Source organism: Papio anubis, chromosome 5 (genome assembly GCF_008728515.1).
Source record: "Papio anubis isolate 15944 chromosome 5, Panubis1.0, whole genome shotgun sequence".
NCBI lineage: Eukaryota > Metazoa > Chordata > Mammalia > Primates > Cercopithecidae > Papio > Papio anubis.
Genome location: NC_044980.1, coordinates 9,660,325 through 9,685,905, shown reverse-complemented (window position 1 = coordinate 9,685,905; position 25,581 = coordinate 9,660,325). Strand labels below are relative to the sequence as shown.

Sequence of the window (25,581 nt, the reverse complement as noted above, 5' to 3'; positions counted from 1 at the left end):
GTATTTTCCATCTTACAGAATAGGACCACTTGTTGTTGGAGGGGCTGGTAAACACAATTTTCCTACCAAAGTACATAAATTCTTTAACTGTAAAAAGCACCTGACAAAACTCTTGGTGAGGAAGAGGCAGGAGAGAGCAGCGAGGAGTGCCAAATACCGCAGATCCTTCCAGGTAAGAAGGCGCCCAGGTTCACAACTCCAACAATGTTACTCCCTTCAGTCTGTATTCCAGTGACTTCAACAGGGGAAACTGGCAATGTCTGGAGACTTTGGTTGTCACAAAGGGGAAGGCACAGGTGCTGGCATCCAGTGGGCAAGGGCCAGGGATGCTACTCAGCACCTTGCCATGCACAGGACAGGTTCCCACAGCAAAGGATTATTGGAACCGAAACGTCCACAGTGCTGAGACCTGCCTTATTTTTAAGAACTTTCAAAATAGTGTATGTAACTGGCAACAGGGCATGGTACTTGAATCATGTTCAAAAAGCAAGGACAGGCTGGGCGCGGTGGCTCGCGCCTGTAATCCCAGCACTTTGGGGGGCCCAGGGCAGGCGGATTACCTAAGGTCAGGAGTTCAAGACCAGCCTGGCCAACATGGGGAAACCCTGTCTCTACTAATAGTACAAAAAACTTACCCAGACGTGGTAGCATGCACTTGTAGTCCCAGCTACTCGGGAGGCTGAGGCAGGAGAATCACTTGAACCCTGGAGGCGGAGGTTGCAGTTAGCCAAGATCACCCCATTGCACTCCAGCCTGGGCGACAGAGCAAGACTCCATCCCCAAAAAAGAAAAAAGAAAAAAAAAGCAGGGACAATCATCCACCAACCATGTGCAACAAACTGCTGGACTGCACAGGGCAGAAACTGAATGAGGTTGAGCATCTCCCTCATGCAGCTGACCGAGCTTCAAGAGAAAATATCCACCAATCAGTACAAAACAATGTAGAATGAAAGGCATCTACGCCAAGTTGCAAACTGCAATGAGGGTCCAAAGTCGGGGAAGCCATGCAGCAAAGGGGGCCACGGGAAGTCCATGGGAGGGGACCTCTGAGTGGCCTGTAGTCAAAGGAGGGAGAGGTGTGTGGTCCATGGAGAACAAGGATCCACTGTGGTGGATCAGGGAGCAGGAGGCACAGCGCACGGCTGGGGGGACAGCAAGTCACCTGGCTTCCGTGACACAGAGGGAAGCATCTGGAGAACTAATGGGAGGGGCCCTCCAGGGAGAGTTTCCAAAGACGAGTTGCTGTAAAAAAGAAAATAAAAAAGCCACATACATGAAGATAAATCTAGAAGCAGCAGCAGAACAGACTGGCAAGAGACTCCAGGGCGGGGAGTTATAGCACTTGTTTAAGTGAGACCCCAGTGAAACGTGGGAGACCATCATGGTGGACATCCCCCTGCTTGGGAAGTAACTGGATACAGGAGACGAGGAAGGCTGGGCTGACTCTTGGATTGTAAACATGGGCAGCTAGAAATGCAGGGACAGCCAGGACCAACTCTGTACTTTGCAGCCCCAGTACAAAATGAAAATGCAGGCCCTGGTTCAAAACCATCAAGAATTTCAAAACAGTAACAGCAGAGCATTATACCAGACACAGGGCCCTTTTAAGCACAGGCCTGTGGACTGCACAGGCTGTACACCCAGGAAGCTGGCCCCGGAGTCAACAGGAACACATTAAGAAAGAGAAGCTGGGAGAAGACTGGCAGGAGGAACTCTGCACATGAGGTTGAATGCACATGTGACTCTTAGGAAAGTGGTCCAGGGCTGAGAGCTGGCACCAGCTGCGTGAGCCTGCGGAGGCTCTGCCAGCAGACAGTGTTCCTACGGGAATGCATCAGTCAGGGCTCTCCAGAGCGACAGAACCAAGAGGAGACACAGACATAAAGAGATTTATTTTAAGAAATTGGCTCATGGGATTGTGGGGGCTGGCAAGTCCAAAATCTACAGGGCAGGCAGGAAGGCAGGCTGGAAACTCAGGCAGGAGTTTCTGCTTTGAGGCAGAATTTTTCTACTCCAAGAATCCTGTTTTTATTCAATGGATTGAATGAGGTCCACCCAAATTATAGAGAGTAACCTCCTTGACTTAAAGTCAACTAATTGTAGATGTTAACTATAGCTACAAAATACCTGCACAGAACACCTAGACCAGTGTTTGACTGAATACCTGGGTACTGTGGCCTAGCCCAGCTGACTCATAAAACTAACCATGACAGGGAGTAAATAGGCCAGCCCGTGAAAAGCACCTCATGGAACAAAGGAAGGGAAACCAGACCGTCCAGAGGAGACCAAAAATGAGCAGTGTAAAGAAGCAAAAAGAGGCTCCCGGGTCCAGGGTGGAGGCTGTGGTGTCAGGATCCCAGATGCAGAGCAGTTCCCAGGAGCTACAGTGTAGGCGAGCCCAGAGCACCGGGCCACTGTGCATCTCGAACAGGCTGCTCACACCTAGGACACCTGACACCTGGTTGAGAGGCAAGGGGCCAAGGGAATCTGAGACTCTGCCCTGGCATCCCAGCCCCCAAAGCAGGTTTGTCATCATGTTCCAATTCTGACAATAGTGCCCAAAACGCTTGGGGAGGAGGAGGCAGCCCTGGCAAGGTCATGAGAAGTCTCAGTGGGTTGGATGGGGAAGAAATCAGGACTCAAGGGGTAGGGCCAGGCCCCAGGCACAGATGCTTTCATGACACCCACCAATAAAGCCAACATATGCTGTGGAGAAGCAGCCTGAGAAGGCAGAAGCCCTGGGCTGGCAAGGGCAGAACCAGTCCACCCCAAGGCTGGAGGCAGGATGAGGACTCAGGACCCACCAACTGGCAGCCCTTTGGCCTTGGGAAGCAGAAGATTTAGAGGACCTGCCGGAGCCCAACCCACTGCCAAGTGAGTTTGGGGTTTTGGGTTGGTTCTGTTTTTATGACAGGAGGGATCTAAATATGTTCATGAAAAGGAGCGAAAGAACCAGCAGAGAGGGAAGGATGGAGGAGGTGGTGGGAGGAAGCCACTGACAAGACCTGATCCAGGGGCAAGTCTGGACACCCCACCAAGGGCAAACCCAAATGGCCTACTCTCCACAGAGTTCCCCCACCCCAAACGGGAAGCAGGAGCAAGAAAAGAAAGAAAAGAGAGGAAGGGAACAGACAAGACCCAGAGAAACCAATCGCAACCTTCTCTTCAGAAAAGAAAGCAGGAGAGAAAACCTGAAGGGTGGTGGGGTAGGGGCGGCAGGGCCGGGGGTGGAGGGGGTAAGAAACATCAAAATAGACGATGTCCTGAAAGCAGTCCATCCATGGTGCTCAAAGGTGAGCAGGCAACAGAATCCGCTGGAGGGTTTGCTCAACAGTGATGCTGACCCTGCCCCAGCAAGGGGTCTAAGGTAAGGTCCCAAGTGAGGTTGGGTGGGGACCACACCCTGAGGACCTCTGCAGCGACAGGTCAGCGAACCAACTAGAGATGAATGAACGGACAGCGTGGCCCGATGCTCAACACAGAATGAGTCAGACTTAGGGCTTTGCCTACTTGAAAAGACTCAGCCCCTCATCCTCCACTGTAATTGACAGGTAATTTATGGTGAGACACTGACAGGTAGAACCCGCATATGTCTTGCATGTGGCAGCCACTCCTGGGGGTAGAGTGAATGCCCTACTCTCTTACTGAGGAAAATATCAAGACAGGGTAACATAAAGTTATAAGGATCTGGTTCTTTCATAAAAATCCTCCCATAAGTCATGTAAATAGGCACACAAAGTAGACTAATGGTTGCTTAGGGCTGGAGAGGGTGGGGAATAGAGGGTAAAACCTAGGTATGCGGTTCTTTCTGAATTGATGAAAACGTTCTGAAATTAACTGTGGGGACAATTGCACAATTCTGTGAACATGCTAAAAACCACTGATTGGTAGACATTAAACGGTTGAATTGTATGGTATGTGAATTCTGTATCAATACAGCTGTTATTTGAAAGGTTCCTCTTTCTTCACTTTGCCTTTCAAATTACTTCCTTTTATTATGCTTTTTGGGGATTTCCCATTACTTTGACCTTTTCCATTAGGTTTCTTTAAAAAAAAATTTCTGTTCCTAGTCATCCCGTGACGACTTTATTTTAATCATTTAATTCTAATCATTTAATTTTTTTAATCATAAGATAGAATTCCATCAATTTTTAGAGCTAGAGATAATCTATTTGAGCATCGATTAATTTTCCAGATAAAGACCCTGGCATTTTTTGAGTGAAAGTGACTTTTTCAAAGTCATGCACAAGTAGTTATATTCAGAAATTTTAAAAACTACATACCTCTTCTGCAAGTGGAAAGACACTCAAAATACAGAATTTCAAAATTATCCCTTCAACACATGATATTGTGTTTTAATAAAGTTCAGGAAAATCTATTCTTTTCCAAAAAAAAAAAAACATTACTCGCAGTCTTCTTGGATTTTACTGATAGGAAACATAGCCTTCCTGTCTATGTTAGAACTCACACACCCAAACCAATCCGTAAGAATGATACGAGTATTTAAGTATTTTCAAGGTCCCTCTGCCAGATTAAAACAAGGGAATTTTTTAAAAAGGAGAGTATCTTTTTTTTTTTCGTTTTCTTTTTTGAGACACAGTATCACTTCCCTTGCCCAGACTACAGTGCAGTGGCGCGATCACCACTCACTGCAGCCTTGACTTCCTGGGCTCAGGTGACTTTCCAGCCTCAGCCTCCTGTGCGACTGGGATTACAGATGCATGCCACATGACCAGAAAACTTTTGTATTTTTTTTGTAGAGATGGGGTTTTGCCATGTTGCCCAGCCTGGTATTGAACTCCTGGGCTCAGGCAATCCACCCACCTCAGCCCCTCAAAGCGCTGGGGGATTGGAGGCATGAGCCACTGCGCCCAGCCAAGAGTATCTTAAATATTCTTAGACCCAATAAAATTATTAGTAGAGTCACTGTAAGTCACTGTCTCTAACAAATGAGATAGGTTTGGGTTTTTTTCAAAATTAACTCAAAACACTTGTGCCTCATAAACAAACCCAATGGTTCAAATTTGTTCACACTTGATAAAATTTAAAAATGATGATTTCTATTAAACAGAAATGGACCGTAGATTCTCTAGCATCTCTTAAGTAACCGAATTTTTTCAAGAAATGTACTTAATCTACTTTTCCCCAGCTCCATTTCAGTCCCACCCTCCACCCCATGGGCCCTCTCTGATCAAGGGCTCTCCTATCTCCCAAAATCCTCCCAAGAAGATCTATCTCTTCTGTGTCCCCGTGTGGGCCCTGCCCCTGGCTGGGTGATGGCTTTCTTGTGTGATAAAAGAACGCAGTATAAGGGACTAAGTTTAGTCCAATGCTTCCTTCCATATAATGTAACTTCACACGCTGCTTTCCTCCAAGTCAGGGGCCAGATAGTGCTAAAGGAGAAATTCTGTGGTTGGTGGGTGCTTCAGCTTCTCTTAGGCAGCACTCTGTGTGCAGCCTCAGCCTAAGGGTGGCCTTGTTCATAGGCAGGGTGACTAACTATCCCAGTTCCCTGGGGACAGAGGGGTTTCCCAGGATGCAGGATTTTCAGTGCTAAAAACAAAAAACAGGAAAGTCCCAGGCAAACCAGAATGAGCTGACTGCCTACAGGACCTGTACTTGCAGCTGGAAGTGGCCTTCCACCCATCACAGTGTGTGAAAGAGCCTCAGAGATGGCCTGGTGCAGTTCACTCTTCAACAGAGGACATGCAGGTAACAAGGCACTGCCCCTTCCCTCACTCCTGAGGGCCCATCCCAGGCCGTGCCAGCTTCCCAAAACATGACTCTTATGTGTCTAGGGCCTTTGCACTCCCAAGGAAACACGTCCCCTAAAGACCTGGACCCTCCAAAGCATGGAAGTCAGCAGGGAGATGACTGAAGGACCCCACGGTGCCGCAAGGTGGGGTCAAGGTCTCCAGTGAGGTCAACTGAACCCGGCTCTACATGGAATTCATTTCCTAGAAACCTGCCCATTATCTAACACCAGAGACAAAAAGCTGAATTCCCAGTGCCAGCAAAACTGACTGCGGAGCTATGTCACTGCTGCTATTTTTAGGAGATGACTATTGTCCCTCGAGTTTTAAAATGCAAAAGCTGTAAGGTCTAGAAGGAAATGATGCAGACTGACCCTCCCGCTACACATGGAGAGGACCAGGCCCTTTGGATGGCTACCTTGACAGCATTCAATGGAAGCAGATGTGGGGAGAACCCGGGAATCCACCACAGTCACCTGTGCATAGCCCAACACCAGACAGAATCAGTCCCTGCAAGACCCAGGATGGACCCCGACTCCAGGGGTCTTTGCAGTAACTGGTACTCAAGGGAAATGCTGAAGAAAAGAGAAAGGCGGCCAGGCATGGTGGCTCACACCTGTAATCCCAGCACTATGGAAGGCGGAGGTGGGTGGATCACTTGAGGTCAGGAGTTCAAGACATGCCTGGCCAACATGGTGAAACCCCGTTTCTACTAAAAATACAAAACTTAGCCGGGTGTGGTGGTGGGTGCCTGTAATCCCAGCTACTCGGGAGGCTGAGGCAGGAGAATTGCTTGAGCCCTGGAGGCAAAGGTTGCAGTGAGCCGAGATTGCGCCATTGCACCACTCCAGCCTGGGCAAAAAGAGCGAAACTCCATCTCAAAAGAAAAAAAAAAGAAAGAAAAGGGAAAGGCTTGTGACCATCCCCGGCACGAGCTTCTTCCCCCTCCTTGAAAAGCTCTCCTCATGCCACTTCCGAATCTCCTCCCACTCGCGATAGGCTTCTGTTCCATTTCCTGGGCCAGCGTCTCAGGCTCTACCCTCGCGTCATCAGAGGTGCCCACAAGATGCACCAGAAGCCCCAGCACCCTCCTCTGCTCCCTTCTGGGCTTCTCCCCATGGCACTGGCTGCCACTTTTAACAGTTACAAAAGAGGCCTCACCATGTGGATGTGCTATTTTCTTAACTACTCCTCTTTGGTTAAACATTCACTTTGCTTCCACTTTTCCCCTTGGCTAAAATGGAACTAGCAGTACTGGAAAACCATCTGGAGATTCATTCGCCCCTAGAAACAACAGCTCTGTTTACTGGGTGTCTATTATGGCACAAGCACGTTTTCTATAACTTACTCGTTAATTCTGCCTAGAACCTCTAGGAGGTGTTATTACCTTCATAGTAAGCCTCCCAATTTCTAGATGGGGATCTAAACCTGAAGATCAAAAGATCACGGGACTTGTCCAGGATCATGTAACCAGCAAACTGGATTTCTACTCTAAGAAAAGTTCTAGGGCTCCTGAAACTTAAATGTATGTGCAAATTGTCTCAGGACCTGAAAATGCAGATTCTCAGGGGCCTGAGATCCTGCATTTGGTAGATGCTCCCAGGCGATGCCAATGCTGCTGGCCCATGAGCCACAGTGAAGGTAGCCAGGTTCTGTCACCCAATATTTCCAGGGAGTTCTCTTCCCACCTATTAACAACTAGGTCTGACCCCTCTTTCATGTCCAAAATTTGATTGATGGAAGCAAGGCTACAGAAAAAAGGTCATGTGTGCAGCCTTTCACGCTCATTCAACTTTTTATTTTGAAATAGTTACAGCCCCACAAGAACTTGTACCCTTCACCTGTCTTCCCCAAAGGTAGCATCTTGCACAATTACCATATAATAACAATGCCATGAACTTGACATTGCTGCAATCCAAGCAGCTTATTCAGATTGCACCTGTATGCATACAATCGTGCGTGTGTATGTGTGTGTATACGTCCGTCTATGCACGTAGCTTCCTGTAACCACCACAATCAAGGCACAGAACGGCTCCAGCACTGAAAGGCCCCCTCCAGCTACCCCTTTATGGTAACACTTTTCCCCTCCCCACCCTCGGCCCCAGCAGCCTCTGATCAGTTCTCCATCTCCACAACAGCATTATTTCAAGACTGTGATGTCAGTGGAAGCACACAGCATATAACCTTCTGAGACTGGCTCTTTCCACTCCCTATAATTCCCTGTCCTTCCTTTATTTTTAAATCAGCAAGAGTAAGTCAGTGTCCCTGTGAAGGGAAGCAGAGTGGCCTGGAAGTGCTTGAATGTGCAGCAGAAGGTCTCTGGAGATGGTGTCAGCCATACTCTGGAAAGCTACAGGAAGCTCTCCAACTTAAATAGGGGACTCTGTCACATTTACCCTTAGCTTTAGCTCTAAAGGACAGAAAACTGGTTTCATTTGCCAGGCTCTGTTTACTTATTCAGAAAGGTAAGGCCCAACAATGGCACAGAATTAGGACTACGGGGAAGGAGTAATAAATCCAGCAAGACCTTTTTTTTTTTTTTTTTTTTTGAGACGGAGTCTCGCTCTGTCACCAGGCTGGAGTGCAGTGGCGCGATCTCCGCTCACTGCAAGCCCCACCTCACGGGTTCAAGCGATTCTCCTGCCCTGCCTCAGCCTCCTTAGTAGCTGGGATTATAAGCACGCACCACCACATCCAGCTAATTTTTGTATTTTTAGTAGAGATGGGGTTTCACCACGTTGGCCAGGATGGTCTTGATCTCTTGACCTCATGATCTGCCCACCTCGGCCTCCCAAAGTATTGGGATTACAGGTGTGAGCCACCGCGCCTGGCCCGCCAGCAAGACTCTTAAGTGAGAATTGTTTGTTTGTTTGTTTCTTGGAAACAGGGTTTCATTGTGTCATCCAGGCTGAGTGCAGTGGCACCATCCTAGCTCATCCTCAGCCTTGAATTCCTGGGCTCAAGTGATCCTCCCACCTCAGCCTTCCCAGTAGCTGAGACAACAGGCATATGCCACCACACCTGACTAATTTTTAATTTTTTTTTTTTTTTTTTTTTTTGGTAGCGACAGAGTCTTGCTATGTTGCCCACGCTGGTCTTGAGCACCTGGCCTTAAGCAACTCTCCTGCTTCAGCCTCCCAAAGCGCTGGGATTACAGGCGTGAGCCACTGCACCTGGCCAGTTTTAAAATGTAATAGGATGACATTCTTATAGGATCTCTTTGTAATCTTTGTTATAACTGTGCTATAATCTGTTATCCTGTATTTTCAAATTTGTGCTATTTCTCTTTTTTATGACAACTATTGTCAAAAATATCTATTTTATTATTAGTTTCAGAGAATCAGCTTTTGTCCTGGATCTATAATCTTCATCGTTTCATCAATTTCTGCTTTTCATTTGATTATTTTCTTCCTTTAGTTTTATTCTACCTATAATTTTCCTTCAAGATATCACTTTTGCTTTTCCCCACAAATTTTGATATGTAGTATTTTTATTACTTTTCAGCTCTAATTTATATTATGGTTTCCCTTTTTACCTAGGAGTTTACAATTGTGTTAGATTTAGAAAAAAAGAAATTAACCAAATTCAGAGAATATGGTGTTTATGACACCACTTTTTTGCATTTTCTTGAGCTTGGCTTTACAGACTACTGGGCTAATAATTCTAAATCATAACCATGTGAAATTTTTCTCCAAATTAAGTCAAGACAATTCCATATATAAAAGAATACATAAATCCTTTTAATTAAAAGAAATACGGGTGTAGAAAAGTTATTAAAATATGTGAACAAAGAAAATATGCTTCGTTCACAAAAGGTGGCACTCTTTTAGACAGCCGGTGCATGATATGTGTGTATGTGTGTGTATTCACATGCTCACCCATGTTTGTGTGTGTGTAAAAGAGCCCATGGGTAAGGAAGGAGTTGATGGCTGTCACACAGACCTGAAGAGCGTGACTGAGAAGATGCCCCTTTTAGTCGTGACGGGGAATGGAGGGGTATGATGGTGTTACCTGTTTGTAGATCTGATGATGTCAGAGTTTAAGATAAAGCAGGGTGTCAGGAGTCCTTGATGTAATTAAGTATGTGATATGGTTTCCCTGTGTCCCCACGCAAATCCCATCTCAAACTGTAATCCCCACATGTCAGAGGAGGGGCCTGGTGGGAGGTCATTGGATCTTGGGGGTGGATTTCCCCCTTGCTGTTCTCATGATAGTGAGTTCTCACAAGATCTGATGGTTTTAATGTGGCACTTCCCCCCTCGCTCTCTCTCTCTCTCTCTCATGACGCCATGTAGTAAGACACGCCTTGCTTCCCCTTCGCCTTTTGCCATGATTGTAAGTTCCCTGGGGCCTCCCCAGCCATGCAGAACTGTGAGTCAATTAAACCTCTTATAAATTGCCCAGTTCCGGGCAGTTCTTTATTTCTTTATAGCAGTATGAAAATAGACTAATACAGTATGTATGTCCATAAAAGAATTGGAAGAGTTTTTTTGTTTGTTCGTTTTGTTTTTGTTTGTTTGTTTGTTTTTTGAGATGTAGTCTCACTCTGTTGCCCAGGCTGGAGTGCAGTGGCGCGATCTCGGATCACTGCAACCTCTGCCTCCCAGGTTCAAGTGATTCTCCTGCCTCAGCCTCCCAAGTAGTTGGGAATACAGGAGTTTGCCACCACACCCAGCTAATTTTTTGTATTTTTGAATAAAGACGGGGTTTCACCATGTTAGTCAGGATGGTCTCAATCTCCTGACCTCATGATCTGCCCACCTCAGCCTCCCAAAGTGCTGGGATTACAGGGGTGAGCCACCACGCCCAGCTGGAAGAGATTATTTTTAAATGATGTCCCTGAATTTAAAGGACAGCTGAAGGTGGATTTTACTTATTTCTACTAACTCAGAGATACAGAAATTGAGGTAGAAGTGAAATCCCATGTCACAGCTGGCTCAGTGGCAACTGATTGGGTTGGAGTGGTGGGATTTGAGAGCAATTTCAAAGAAACGGAGAAACAACGATGTATGCTTCCAGAGGCATATTTGTGTTGGGTCTGATGAAACTCAGATCAGAAGCAGGCCTCTGATCACACGGGAATGAAGAATGAAGCATTTCCCTCTGGCCTCTGTCTCTGGGATGCTTACCTGGCTCTTGAATTAGGACCCATACCTCTGGCAAGGGACATTCCAGCTGGGAGAGGCACAGACAGGGAGGCCCAGGAAGAAGCAGGCATAACCATGTCAGCCTGTGCTCAGCAGAGGTGCCCAGTGAACGGTGTTAAGTGCATTCACAGTGGCAGACTTTTTCTGAGACAAGGAAAGATAGAAGTCGCATTCCAGTGTCCACTTGGGGAACAGGCCCAGACCGGGCTGCCTGTCACTAATGCTGTGGCACGGGCAGTAGGTGAAGCCATGTGTTGTGGGGATGCTAAGTTTCAGACTCAGATTGCACTGGAACTGCCTCCTGGTTCCACCACGGGAGCGCCTATGGTACCTCCCTGAACCTGTGACTTCATCCATTCACCACAGACACCCACGTCCACATCTCAGCGCTCCGAGAGTGGAATGAGATGCTCTGTGCTAAGGCTTCTCAAAGGCTCCATTGCCTCCAAAGCCCCTGGCAGGTTTTGCTGAAAAGTAGGCCCTGACTCAGCAGGTCTTGGTCGGGAGGGCTGGGATTCTGTACGCCTAACAAGTTCCCCAGCAGGGAACCCCCTGCTCCGGGTCTGAGGACCCCACTTTGAGTTCAGGAGTCTGCACCAGTGGTTGTCAATGTTGGCTGCACACTGAACTGACTCTGGGAGCTTTAGAAAATACGGATGTCCTGGCCGGGCGTGGTGGCTCATGCCTGTAATCCCAGCACTTTGGGAGGCGGAGGTGGGTGGATCATCTGAGGTCAGGAGTTTGAGACCAGCCTGGCCAACATGGTAAAACCCCATCTCTACTAAAAATACAAAAATTGGTCAGATATGGTGGCGGGTGCCTGCAATCCCAGCTACTTGGGAGGTTGAAGCAGGAAAATCACTTGAACCTGGGAGGCGGAGGTTGCAGTGAGCCAAGATTGTACCATTGCACTCCAGCCTGGGCAATAAGAACAAAACTCCGTCTCAAAAAAAAGAAAAAAGAAAAAAACTGCTGTCTTATCTCACTCTCAGATTCTCAGTTAATTCTGAGATGTGGCCTGGGCACTTGGACTTTTACAGACCTTTCCAGATGATTCTAATGTACAGTCCAAGCTGGGAACCACCATCGCTGGGAGACACCTGGTAGGTACAAAACGCCTCAGAAATCTGGACTCACATTTTTTTAAACTTTGTCATTGTTGTTCCAATTTATCCAAATTTTGTTTTTTAAATTTATTTCAGAAAACTATTAACTCCTTGAGGTGATGGATATTTCCTCAATCTAAAAAATCAGAGCTGGAGATCAGGACTAGGAAACGAAAAGCACGCTCTGGGGTCCAGGCGCAAGCCCCAGTGTGGACACCTGTTGGCTCAAATAAACACTCAAGAGGCCAGGTGCGGTGGCTCACGCCTGCAATCCCAGCGCTTTGGGAGGCCGAGGTGGGTGAATCACCTGAGGTCAGGAGTTTGAGACCAGCCTGACCAACATGGTGAAACTCCATCTCTACTCAAAATGCAAAATTTAGCTGGGCGTCGTGGTGCACGCCTGTAATCCCAGCTACTCAGGAGGCTGAGGCAGGACAATCGCTTGAGCCTGGGAGGTGGAGGTTGCAGTGGGCCAAGATCGCACTACTGCACTCCAGCCTGGGCAACAGAGTGAGATCCATCTCAAAAAAATAAATAAATAAACAAGTAAGATTTTAAAATAAGTACTCAAGAAACCTAAATGCAGCAGAGCCCCCTCTCCATTTCACACTGAAGATCAGGGGCAAAGTCACAGACTGTGGGGGAAATCAGCACTGTAAGTACAGACTTGAAATGGGTTATTCTACCTGTTCTGTTTGTTTTCATATTGGCAGCTGACCAATAATGATAATAATTACAATATTATAAACACAAACACACCTATATCAAAGAATTTTTTTTTTAAACTCAATGCCTGTTTTCTCTTCTTTAATGAGTCCTAATTGACAAAAAAAAGATATTTGGGTCATGTTGTTAAAGAATCTCATTGAAAAGAATAAAGGAGGCCAGGCATGGTAGCTCATGCCTGTAATCCCAGCACCTTGGGAGGCCGAGGCAGGAGGACTGCTTGATGCCAGGAGTTTGAGACCAGCCTGGGCAACATAGCAAGATCCTGTCTCTACAAAAAATAAATAAAAATTAGCCTGGCATGGTGGTATGCACCTGTAGTCCCAGCTACTCAGTAGGCTGAGGTGGGAGGTTCATTTGTGTCCAGGAGGTCAAGGCTCAGTGAGCTAGGATTATGCCATTGTACTCCAGCCTGGGCAACAGAGTGAGACTCTATCTCAATATAAAATAAAATGAAGAAGCAATACCTGACAAAGCAGCCACACTGCATCAGTCAGAAAACTCCTGCAAACCCTACTGACTCCTTCGGACCTCAAGCTCCCCTCCAGGGACTCCACGGCTCCCCAGCCCCAGCTCAAAAGCTAGAAGCACACTGCAGACCACATGTCCAGCCTGAGATGCCCCAGAGGGAGAGCTCATCAGAAAACCCCTATCAAAGTCTCATCCTTATTCTGGCAGACCAACTGCAAAAATGGCTACAATTCTTCCCCTCCCTTTATCCACACCTCTTGTTATGTGACTTTGCATTGAGAGGAGTCTATTTTCCTCTCTCTTGAATCTGGGCTTGGCCTTGCGGCTTGCTTCAGCAGAAGTGATACTGAACCTCAGCCAAGCTGAAGTATCATGAGGCCATATTTGCTCAGCCTGCTCTCCTGGAACCCTGCCCCTGCCATGGAAAACAAGCCGAGCCAGCCTGCTGGAGGATGAGAGACCAAAGGGAGCAACGATGAGTCCTCCCAGTTAAGACTGTTTTGGTCTTGCCATTCGCAGCTGACCACCAGTTGAATGCAGACGAATGAGCAAATCCAGCCTCCGTCAGCTAAGCCAGGCCACCCCCAGTAAAACATTTACAGTTGTAAACACCCGTGAGATGTTGTAGCTATTTGTTAGGCAACATGATTGTGGCCACAGATGACTGACACTCTTATATCAAAAACACATGGGGGCTGGGTGCAGTGGCTCATGCCTGTAATCCCAGCACTTTGGGAGGCCGAGGTGGGTGGATCACTTGAGCTCAGGAATTCGAGACTAGCCTGGCCAACATGGTGCAACCGCGTCTCTACTCAAAACACAAAACTTAGTCGGACGTGGTGGTGCGTGCCTGTAATCCCAGCTACTCAGGAGGCTGAGGCAGGAGAATCGCTTGGACCTGGAAGGTGGAGGTTGCAGTGAGCTGAGATCACACCACTGCACTCTAGAGTGGGTGATAGTGCGAGACTCCAACTCAAAAAAAAACAAAAACAAACAACACATGGGCCTCTCTACTGCTGCTAGACCCAGAGTGTCCCCAACCGCCCACCCGCCGCCAAACCCACTTCAGCTGGGTCCTCCTCTGACTCCAGCCCCTCGGACTCCCGGTCTAGCATTCTGCTCAATTCGCCCTCCTCATCCCCTTTCTCACAGTTCAAAATCTGGAGATGCAACTAAAACACTAGCATACATGCCTTTATTTATTTATTTTCAAACGCGGGTTTTGTTCTGTCGCCCAGGCTGGGGCGCACTGGTGCAATCTCAACTCACTGCAACCTCCGCCTCCTGGGCTCAAACGATTCTCCTGCCTCAGCCTCCCTGGTAGTTGAGACTACAGGCGTCCACCACCATGCCTGGCTAATTTTTGTATTTTTTTTAGAGACGGGCATTCACCACATTGCCCAAGCTGTTCTCAAACTCCTAGGCTCAAGTGATCTGACTGCCCCCGCCTCCCAAAGTGCTGGGATTACAGGAAGGAGCCACCATGCCCAGCCTAACATACATTCCTAAAAAGCAAAGCAAACCTCTCCCTTGTGCTTGCAGGCCCTCGGCAAGCATACAGAGGCCTGAGGTCAGAATTAACTTTCTGTGGTAACTAACAAGAACCAGAGAAGTCACTTTCTATGCTAATCAGCCCATTTCAGTGCACACACAGGCCATGAACACCGAGGCCCGGTAAAGATGAAGGACTGTTCCAGTAACTGGAGTCTCATTTTAGGGGAAACGTGATTCTGAAGCTTATAAATCTTTCTGAAGCATATAAAAAAATAAAAATAAATAAAAATAAAATTTTCTCACATACATTTCAAGATAAAGCCCTGATCATAGCTATAAATCTATGAAAATGAAGTTTTAATTTTAAGCACCTCAAGAGTAAAGGGAAACACCCACACTGGGTGTGATGTGGGCTTTGCTGACCTAACAAAACAAACCAATGGAGGGGACTTTGGAAAACGTCACCAAGAGACCCTGGAAATTTAAATATACAGAAGCGGGCCAGGCACGGTGGCTCACACCTGTAATCCCAGAACCTGAGAGGCCAAGCAAGAGGATCACTTGAGGTCAGGAGTTCGAGACCAGCCTGGCCATCATGGTGAAACCCCATCTCTACTAAAAATACAAAAATTAGCCAGGCGTGGTGGCGCACACCTGTAGTCCCAGCTACTCGGGAGGCTGAGACAGGAGATTCACTTGAACCCAGGAGGCGGAGGTTGCAGTGAACAGAGATTTCGCCACTGCACTCCAGCCTGGGTGATAGAGTAAGACTCAGCCTCAAAAACAAACAAGCACAAACATGCAGAAGCAGAATCCCATCAAGACAGGAGTGCAATATTTTAAATTGAACACATATTTGGGCCTAATTAAGTCCAAGAGCTGTCTGACATTTAAACGGCCCTTCTGCAACAATTAAAACAGCACACTTGGTTTGTTTTCACTGTCATCTCAAGAGCCACCAAGGCCAAAAAGGTGAACTTCAGGTGATAAAAAGTGGAAGAGAAGAATTAAGAAAAAGAATTATGGCAGCTTTCACTGCCTCAAGTCAGAAGGAACAAAACCACCATAAATCCGGACGAGATCAGGAGCACCCTTTGAATGTTTCTGGGCAATTATTTGACAAATATTTACATGTTGCATATTAAATCATGCAATGCTTTTAGAGCAATAAATATTTTAGAAGGAAAATGGTGTGCTGAGCCACATCCAACATTCTATCAATCTCAGGAGGCAGGAGAGAATGCACTTTCTTAAAGAAAACGCATCTGACCCTTAGTTACCCAGACCAAATGGAACGCCTGTCAGCTCAGGCAAAGCTCCCTTCTTAAACGCCCAGAGATGAAGAGCTCAACAAGCACGTCCCAGAAAAGTTTAGATGCCTTTTGAGATCATTTCCTCCTAGAAAGGCGGCTGTGGGCTGTACCTGTGAGCTGTCGTTCTGTCATTAATGCAATTACCCCTCCACTGCACCAAAGCTGTCCCGGCCTTCTTTAAGGTTTTCAATATCACTAATCATGATAAGCTTGGAGACCAGGCTCCAACGAGGTTCCCACCCCAGAGTCTCTGCACACACTGTTCCCTCCGTCTAACTCCTCTTTCCCCTAGATACCATCTCTACTCAAATGTCACCTGCTCTCTAAATGATCATCCTATTTATAATTTCAGCCCTCAATGTCTGAATGCCTACATTACCCTTGTTCAGCTTTCAGGTTCTGTAGGCTTGGAGAGGAAACAGAAAAGCATCCCAGGGAAGGTGCCCTTAAACCAGGAGCCTGCAGGCAGTGAGGGAGTGAGCCATGCTGCCGTCGGGGAGACTGGACACCATCATGCGAAAAGCAGTCTGTCTCCCAGTTTCCTAGGTCTTAGCTAGCTGCTCTTCCTCTGCAAGTTCTTTTCCTCACTAAAAGGCTAGGACTCTCAAAGGCAGGGACTGCTGGATTCAGCTTTGAGTCTGCTAAAGCACCTAGCGGGAGCACAGTAGGTTTGCGGTAAACTTTAGCAATGACTCACTGCATTTACCACAGAGGGGGCCATCAGGGCTTTGCCACCCTTGATTCTTTCAGCTGTTTTTCAGGAAGATGTCTGATCAACAGCCTTGAGGCTCCTGCCTCACTCCCCCCACTGACCCCCCAAAGCACAGAACACAGGTCCTGCTCCCTCTGATCCAAAGATGAAGGAGTCCAGGGGTCTCTAAGTTAGCAGGCTATGTACGGGCCTACATCATTATTTTACGTGACACAGAGACACAAAGTCTTCACTTCTGCTCTCATCAAGGGGGAAGAAAAGCAGAGAGAGAAAAAGTCTTGCCTGGCAGAAGACAAAAAACAAAACAAAATAAAACTGGAAGGTGCTCTCTTCCAAGCCAAGAGAAGGCAGGTGAATGAGAAACAAGATGGTGAACACAGGCCTGGGGCCAGGACGGTACTAAGCCATTTTATGCTCACATCCTAGGAGGAGAGGCTGCCGTTATCCCTATTTTACAGATGAGGAAACTGAGGCAGAGAGCTGCTGGGAGGCTGGAGCTAGCCTCCCATACCACAGCCCTCCCCTGCCTCTCTGCTGTGTGGCCTGGAGACTCAGTCTGTTAGGCTCAAGCCCCTGGGGATGGTTTACATTGCTGTCAGTTTTCTCCAATGCAGCTGTTTTCAAACATTTACGTTTTGCCCCTAAAGGAAACATTATATAAAGCTGAGCCCAGTGCCCTAGAGTGGGGACTGGGCGAGCCAGGCCCCTCCTGTGCCCATTCCAGCCCACTGGAGGCAACCAGGCTGCCCAGGAAGCAGGAGAGACCCACCCCTCCTGTTCCTTTATGAGCTTGGTGGGGCTTCCTTTAAAGCTGGTCCCCATACCGGCTTCCAGAAAGCAAGGTTTCTGATACACACATTTGTGCCTGAAAACTCACAGTTAAACCAAATGTAGAGCTTGAGAAACAGGCCCTAGGACTTCGGGAGGGGCTCCAAGCCCTAATCACATGCCAGCCAGGGCATCTGTCGCCGGGGCTGGGGGAGGGGGCACTGCAAGGGGAACAGCAGCAGGAATTACAGGACTCCAGGGGATGCTACCCACGGGGACCCCACATCTGATCTCACTGCCTAACACATGACAAGGGCAGACCCTTCCTCCAAGTTCAAATGCTGTGGGATATGGTTTGGCTGTGTCCCCACCCAAATCTCCTCTTGAATTCCCACGTGCTGTGGGAGGGACCAGGTGGAGGTAATCGAATCACGGGGGCAATGTAGTACAAGCAGAAAGTGACATTCAAGGGCTTCCCATCCACCTAAGCCCAGCCCAAACCACAGTCAGGGCAAACCACCTGCCCCACCCACTGCAGGATAAACCAAAGGCACAAGGTCACCCAGGTCCCCAAGTTTTCTATCATGTTTTCTATCAGCTGCAGGCTCCTGAGCAAAAGCATTTGCATTTGTGCTAGGCTGCATCTGCAGATACAAGGTACCTCGGGAAATACAAAATACAAAAATCAGGTGAGAACGCTGCCATTTGCCCACGGAGCACAGACTAATGGGCACTTGGCCACCGTGGTCACTCTGCAGTTTTCCCTTGAAGTGCTTTCCTTGGTGGAAGGTGTTCCACCAGTCAGTCCTTCTCAGGTCTTCTTAAGCCAACTTTTTCTTTTCTTTTCTAAACATCTCTTGCTTTCTCTGAGTCTGGTCATAACGAATGGATAGCCTGTGCCTGCCTCCACGCCGCCTGCCCTCCCGGAGTGCCCTACCCCCGCGGCTCTGGGGCTCTCCCCGGGCCCTGCCTCTGGGGAGCCCCGGCTGTCTCTGGCTCGCGGAGGTGACCGTGCGGACAGACCAGTCAGAGATCACGTTGGCTGGTCGCGGCGCGGGCCACAAGGCTCAGCGGAGGTGGGGTAGGGGACCAAGCTGTCCTGGCGAGGGAATAAACTGTTGCTTCCTAATCACTGCGACTGGAGGAGCCGATCTGAGCCCCAGCGTGTTAGAACAAGGGCGGCGCGAGGGGCCCAGGGGACAAATGGGGCGCTGGGCAGGAGGGGCTGTCTCCTGCAGGCGAGAAGGAATGGTCCCCTGCCAGGGGCCTGGGGAAAGGTAACGGTCAGGAGGGGCCCGGGTTGAAGAAACCCCGCAAAAAGCCAATCCTGGATTGCAGCACTGGCCGCCAGCGCGAATTCAGTCAGGAGGTCCCTGGGGGCCGGTAAACGAGAAGGAGATGGGGTGAGGACGCCGGACTGGCGTTTCCTGCCGCGCTGCCACCGCGGGCAGAGCAAACTGCTCCTCCCCGCACCGCGTCCCCCAGCCTGGGACGGGGAGGCCACCTAGGGCACCCCACACACCGCGCTCCCAAACAGCGGCGAAAAGGAGCTCTGGGCGGCGGCTGAGTGACCAAGGGACCCGTCCGGAGCCAGGACCTGGGAGGCGCGGGGATGTGGTTGGGAGGAGAGGAGCGGGGCAGTGGGGTGCTCAAATCCTGCGGGGACGCCCGCTTACCCGGCCGTTGCGGTCAGTCTCCTGCGCCTCCTCGACGCTCACCCCCCGCCGCAGCAGCGTCCGCAGCAGCCCCACGTTGTTGGCGCAGGCGGCGCGCAGGAGGGTGGCCGCCTCCGGGACGCCCTCCGGGACGCTCTCCGCGCTCTCGACGCCTTGCTCCTCCTCGTCCTCGAAAGGGTAGAAAGAGTCGTCCGAGGCGATGCTGCGGGTGTCGGGCAGACTCGAGAAGTCCTCAAACTCTTCGTAGTCAGTGGGGTCCTCCTCGACCTGCGCTCCCCGGGGTGGGGACGGCGGTGGCGGGGTCATGCAGCGCGCCCCGCCGCCCTCCGGCCCGGTCCCGGCCAGCAGCACCATGCCTGCGGCCGGGGCGCGGGCCGGGGGCCGGGGCGCGGGCAAGGAGAGCGGGACGCGGGGCGCGCGCCGAGGTCCCCGCTTCTCGCTTCTGCGTCCCCAGGGAAGCCGTGGCCCGCGCGCTCCAGCTCGGCGGAAACCGGCGCCAGGCGGCTGCGCTCAGCGAAAAAAGTCTCCGGAGGCTGAGCGAGTCCCTGGGGTGGGCGGGACCGCGGGGGCTTTCCGAGGCGGGGCGGGGCGGGGCGCAGGGACACGCCTTCACCCGGGGCCTTCCCCGGGGCCGGTTCCTGGCCAGAGTTCAGAGCCAGGCACGCGCTCTCCCTAGCGCCGGGACGGGGCACCTGGCAGCGTTGCCCCAGAGCTGGGGACAGCTCGCGCAGGAGAAACAGAAGCAATCACTAAAGAAGCCGAACCCGAGTCTCGGGCGACGAGCCGCCCCGCCCCCCCCTCCGCCGGCCCGCGGGATGGGGGCGGAGGTGGCGGTGGGGGGACGCCGGGGTGGAGCCGGCCTCCAGCTTCGGGAACCTCGGACCCCTGGAGCCTACCCCCGCCAAGGGCGTCGGGCCCCCGCGCCAGGGTGGGGCCAGTTTCTCCCGCGGCTTCGGAGGTGCCGAGCGAGTTTTCTCCCTTCGGGGGATCTCGGGCTTTGGGGCGGACTCCACCCGGCAGCGGCTGCTTTGAGGCCGGGGAATCCCCGGGGCGCTTGGCGGGCGGAGGAGCCGGGAGCCGGAGCGGAGCCGTCCACCTGGGACCTGAGCCCGGGGAGCGCTGCGGGGGGGCTGCCACTCTGAACTGGGGGCCGTCGGCTGCCGGGGGGGAGTCCCAGCCGGGAGGGGAGGACGATCCTGAGTCCCCCGGTCTCGCAGAACCCGGGCCTGCCGTGGCTTGTGGGTTGGTCACACCCTGGGATTGGGAGCCTGGTGTTCCGGAACCTCAGGGAGCATCGGGGTGGGAACGGACGACGAGGAGTTCCCCGACCCCACGCCTGGCCTGTGTCACGTGCTGGGATCTGCAGATTCACCCCCGGAGGCTGCCCAAAAGAGCAAGGGCTGCGGACGACAGCCGCAGTCCAGGCCCAGAGCCCCTCTGGCCGGGCCTTGCCCTCTCCCCGTCAGTCCTGGCGCCGGGGATGGGCGGGGAGAAGGAGGGCGTGTGAGGATTTGCCACAGGGAGCCCTTGACTTCGGGGTCGGAGGCGTCTTGAGCCAATCTTGGGGGAAAGTCTGTCTGCAAAGGCGCGGTGGTGCGCTCGCGCCCGTCGCAGGTCAAAGAGTGCGGAGGCCACCAGCCCTGTGTCCCCCTAGCCTCCTTCCTTCCTTCTTTTCCCCCGATCTTGACAGCGTGTCCATCAGCTGCCAGCCGGTGGGAGGCCCTCGCAGCCCCAAGGTGAACAAAGCTAGGCGGGCGCAGCCGCTAGGGACAAGGCTTGAGGCCCACGTGCAGCTGGGCAAGCTGAGGGGCACGAGGGCACCGAATCCAAAACAGCCATGGGAGGTGTAGGCTGCGGACAGGTTTAAACTGCGAAGCCGCTCGAGCCCCCGTGTCACACCGCACTGGCCCGACCCGCTGTCCTGGTCGCCTGGTCTTCCAGTGTCTCCAGCAGGAGCCGAAGGGCCTGGTGCCGGCCCAGGACCCGGCATCTGCGGGGCGCCGGAGGCTGGGGCGCGCTGGAGCAGCGATTTCTGGTGAAGACGCCCCCGCACCTGGGCGGCTCTGAGCGAGCGGCGAACTGAGCCTCGCTGGCCGCCTTCTCTACTCCGGGGATTCTTTCTGCAACCAAAAATAGCCCCCAGATTACGGTATATTCTCTACCTTTTTGTGTAACTGACCACAGTTTGCGTCAATTCCCACTGGGAATTTCCCCTTTCAAGGTTGAGGGTTGTTTCCAAAGGCCTGGGTTATTTACAATTTCAAGTGCCCCCTGAGGGCTGAGTTGGGTTTGCTGGACCCACCGTCCTCCCAGGGAGAGCACTGCGTCACTTTACAGCAAGAGTCCCGGCTGCGCGTCACCAGGGCCCGGGTGGACAGGACCAGGCCCTGAAAGGGGGGCACCACGCAGCCTCTTCTGGCCTCCCGCAGGCGACTGGTGCTCACTGACCCCGTCACTCGGCAAGGGAATTGAGGCTCTATCGAGTTTACCACTTCCTTTTCTTCCTTAGAATTTGAGTGCAAATAGCATTTGAATGTGTTTCCCCTTAAATATAAACTAAAATGTCATCGTCTGCTCCAAAGAAGAACTATCGTTTATAAGTGGTCCGATTCAGGATGCAAGCTGATCATTTTCCTGTCTTTTAAAAATAAACCTCTAGGAAGAAACAATAAACAAAAAATAAAATATGCTCCTTTTACAGCAAAGACGGTAGAGTCTGGACATTTCTGGAAGATGGGCTAAAAGAAACACAAAATCAGCCGGGCGCTGTGGCTCACGCCTGTAATCCCAGCACTTTGGGAGGCCGAGGCGGGCGGATCACGAGGTCAAGAGATCCAGACCATCCTGGCTAACACGGTGAAACCCTGTCTCTACTAAAAATACACAAACAAAATTAGCCGGGCGTGGTGGTGGGCGCCTGTAACCCCATCTACTGCGGAGGCTGAGGCGGGAGAATGGCGTGAACCCGGGAGGCGGAGCTTGCCACTGCACTCCAGCCTGGGCGACAGAGGGAGGCCCTGTCTCAAAAAAAAAAAAAACGAAGCAAAAAGACACAAAATCAGGCATGGGCATTTTTAGTAAAGCCAACATTTATTATGTGTACAAAATCTGCATAGGTAGGAGAAAGTAGCTTATCAAAACTGCCGACTCAGGATAATTTTTAAGTTAATAACATTCTGAGGCCAAGTGTGGTGTCTCATGCCTGTAATTTCAATATTTTGGGAGGTTGAGTCTAGCGGATCCCTTGAGCCCCAGGAGTTCAAGACCAGCCTGGGCAACATGGCGAAACCCTATCTCTGCAAAACATACAAAACATAGCCTAGTGTGGTGGCGTATGCCTGCAGTCCCAGCTACTTGGGAGGCTGAGGTGGGAGGATCACCTGAGCCTGGGAGGCTGAGGCTGCAGTGAATCCTGATGGTGCCGCTCCACTCCAGCCTGGGCAACAGAGTGAGACCCTGTCTCAAAACAAAAAGAGAAGTTCTGAGAAATTATATTTCATCCAACTGTCAAGTTTCAATGAATTATTTTGTTATGATTTTGGAATATACATAGGAATTACATAATTTGTTCACTTAGTTGAATAATTTGTCTTTGGACCATTTTTTAAAAATTCAGCACTAGCTCAGTTATCTGTCTGTAACATGCCTTTCAAAATTACAAGCAGTGCGTTTATCTTGAAGAGAGAGAAAACTGCACGCACCTATAGGGCCCACCCCACCTTGGTTTGGAAGGAGGGAGGCAGGGGGAACCTAATGGTGGAGGAGCACACAACTGTACCACAGTGTTATAAATAACCAGTGTCATAAAATAACCAGCTCCGGCACGTTGGGAGGCCAAGGTGAGTGGATCACTTGAGGTCAGGAGTTCGAGACCAGCCTGGCCAAGATGGTGAAACCCCATCTCTACTAAAAATACAAAAATTAGCCAAATGTGGTGCTGCACGCCTATAGTCCCCACTACTCAGGAGGCTAAGGCAGGAAAATTGCTTGAACCTGGGAGGCGGAGGTTACGGTGAGCCGAGATTGTGCCACTGTACTCCAGCATGGGTGACAGAGTAAGGCTCCATCCCCCTCAAAAAAGAAAAGAAAATAACCAGCTCCCACCTCCCAAGGCTAAATGAAGAACTGAACGAGAGAGTGATTTAAAACCTTCCCACATTGTCTGGAGTTTGGCAACAGCAAGCGTTAACTTTCGTTAGTATGAAAATTAAAGTATCCATTCGCCTTGATATGAATTGTTCTGTAGGAGCTGCTTCTCCAGATTCGTTGCCTTATTTGCCGAGAGAACCAGCCAGGTGAAGTGAATGAGAAATGCATATAGAAGGCAGTGCAGCTTGGGGTAAAGACCTGATAGTGATATCAGACGGACTGGCTTCCAATTATGGCTTTACCACTGCTAAGTTACAATGATAATAGTTCTAGATTTTGGACGTCTGTTACTGTGGGGGTACCAATCTCCTATTCTTAACGTTTAAGGTATTTCCAGCATTTTCCTTAGTGGACACAAATGCACCCTTGTCCAGGTATTTCCTCAGAAAAACATCCCACCTCAAGTGGCTTGAGTTTTTTAAACCCCAGCATTATGTGTAAAAATTGTTCTCAGTGAGAGAGACTTGGAGAGCCATACCTCGAGCTCAGATGGGAAGACTCGGGGCTCTAAAGATCCTATTTGTCTTCGTACTGTTCTAGAAATGACATGACCAAATTCCTGTGTGAATTCTTGGAGGGGAACATGACAACACTAATCTAAAGTAGATCTCATGAAATAACAACCATCTGATCATTTCTTTTGCTGCCGTTGTTTTCATTGTCATTGACTAAAGCTTTCCAGAGTTAGTTTCTGTTACTAGCAACTAAAACTCAGTTCAGCAAAACAGCATATTAAGAAAAAAAACTCGGCCGGGTACGGTGGCTCACGACTGTAATCCCAGCACAAAAAGAAAGAAAGAAAGAAAAAAAGCTAAATGGGGAAAAAAATCATTAATTTCAGAAAAAAACATTAATTGTGCTGCTTGTGACAAGTGGTTAGGATGATAGCCAAAATGTAGAGAGAATTCTACAAACCAAGAAGGAAAAGCTGAGCATAGTTATTAATTGGTTTAGCCCCTGTTGTTCCATAGTGAGGGAAATACAGCTCATTACAATGAAAAAGACTCATTCGCTTGCCTCAGGTGGCCGAGGGGAAACTGTGCCAGGGAGGCGTGGGCTCTGCTTTCTTCAGAGACTGGGCTGAGTGGTAGCCATAGTTAAAGGGAAATAGGCCAATCCTTGAAGTTGGATACCAGAGAAGAAAACGAGGGTCTGGGGTCAGCCCAGGCTGCAGAGGTGACCTTAAGGTTCAGCTTCACGAAGGCTGGATGCTTTGTTTTCTCAGTACCACCTTCCTGTAAGTCATCTTCTCAAAAGACAGAGCTGGGAGATGCTCATGAGCTGAGGTTTGTAACAGGCTCCTCCAGCTTTCCCACTGCCTACGAGAGAAGAAGTGAGTGGGGAATGGGACATTTCTTAGTCACTCATTTTTTAAAAAGCAGTTTTAAAACACTCATGTTTTTAAAAACCAAAATGATTTGTTTTGGAGTTTTTGCAAATTTCTCCGAGTTGATTCCCACACTCGTGGGAGCAACCTAGAGTGTCCTGAAGTCAACCTGCAGAATCGCTGGGCCAGATTACCTTTCTCATCAGCTTAGGAATGTAAAGAAAGGTCTCTGTGTATTTCTGGATCTCCCTATTAAAGAGATTAGCTGCTGTTTGGGCCTCACTCTATTCAGTTGACAGCAACTAGATCCCTCCTGTTATAATCTCAATTCATGTCACCATTTCGGAACTTCAGCTTCTTTTAAGGAAGTTTTTTGCCTTTGTGGTTAAATATCTAGAAGTAAATGCACATGTGCACTTAACTGCCAGTTCTGCCACCTTTTTCCTGCTCTGCATGGGATTGGCAATAGTGGGGTATCACTAGAAAATCCATGCCTACTCTAAGGACAAAAAGCCTTGGGTCTGTTGTCAACGGACCCCTTTATTCAACAGAATAAATGTGGTTGAATTCACAAGGCCAGTTGAGGGAGTCCTATGAGGTGACAGCCTGTTAAAAGACTTACTCGTCGACCAGGCGTGGTGGCTCTCGCCTGTAATCTCAGCACTTTGGGAAGTTGAGGTGGACAGATCATGAGGTCAGGAGTTTGAGATTGGCCTGGTTAACATAGTGAAACCCCACCTCTACTAAAAATACAAAAATTAGCCAGACGTGGTGGCACGTGCCTATAATCCCAGCTACTTGGGAGGCTGAGGCAGGAGAATTGCTTGAACCCGGGAGGTGGAGGTTGTAGTGACCCAAGATCATGCCACTGTAGCCCAGCCTGGGCAACAGAGCGAGACTCCATCTCAAAAAAAAAAAAAAAACATACTAATCAAGGGT

At 49.8% G+C, this 25,581-nt stretch overlaps 1 protein-coding gene across 1 annotated transcript in view; it reads right to left on the bottom strand.

Moving 5' to 3' along the window:
- Window positions 1-19,520, bottom strand: part of ANKRD33B (ankyrin repeat domain 33B) — a 94,307-nt gene extending 74,787 nt beyond the window's left edge. Inside the window, exon 1 of the mRNA XM_031666089.1 lies at window positions 19,167-19,520. Within this exon, the coding sequence (XP_031521949.1) occupies window positions 19,167-19,520 (354 nt within the window). The remainder of the gene's footprint in view (window positions 1-19,166) is intronic.
- Between the last annotated feature and the right edge of the window lie 6,061 nt (window positions 19,521-25,581).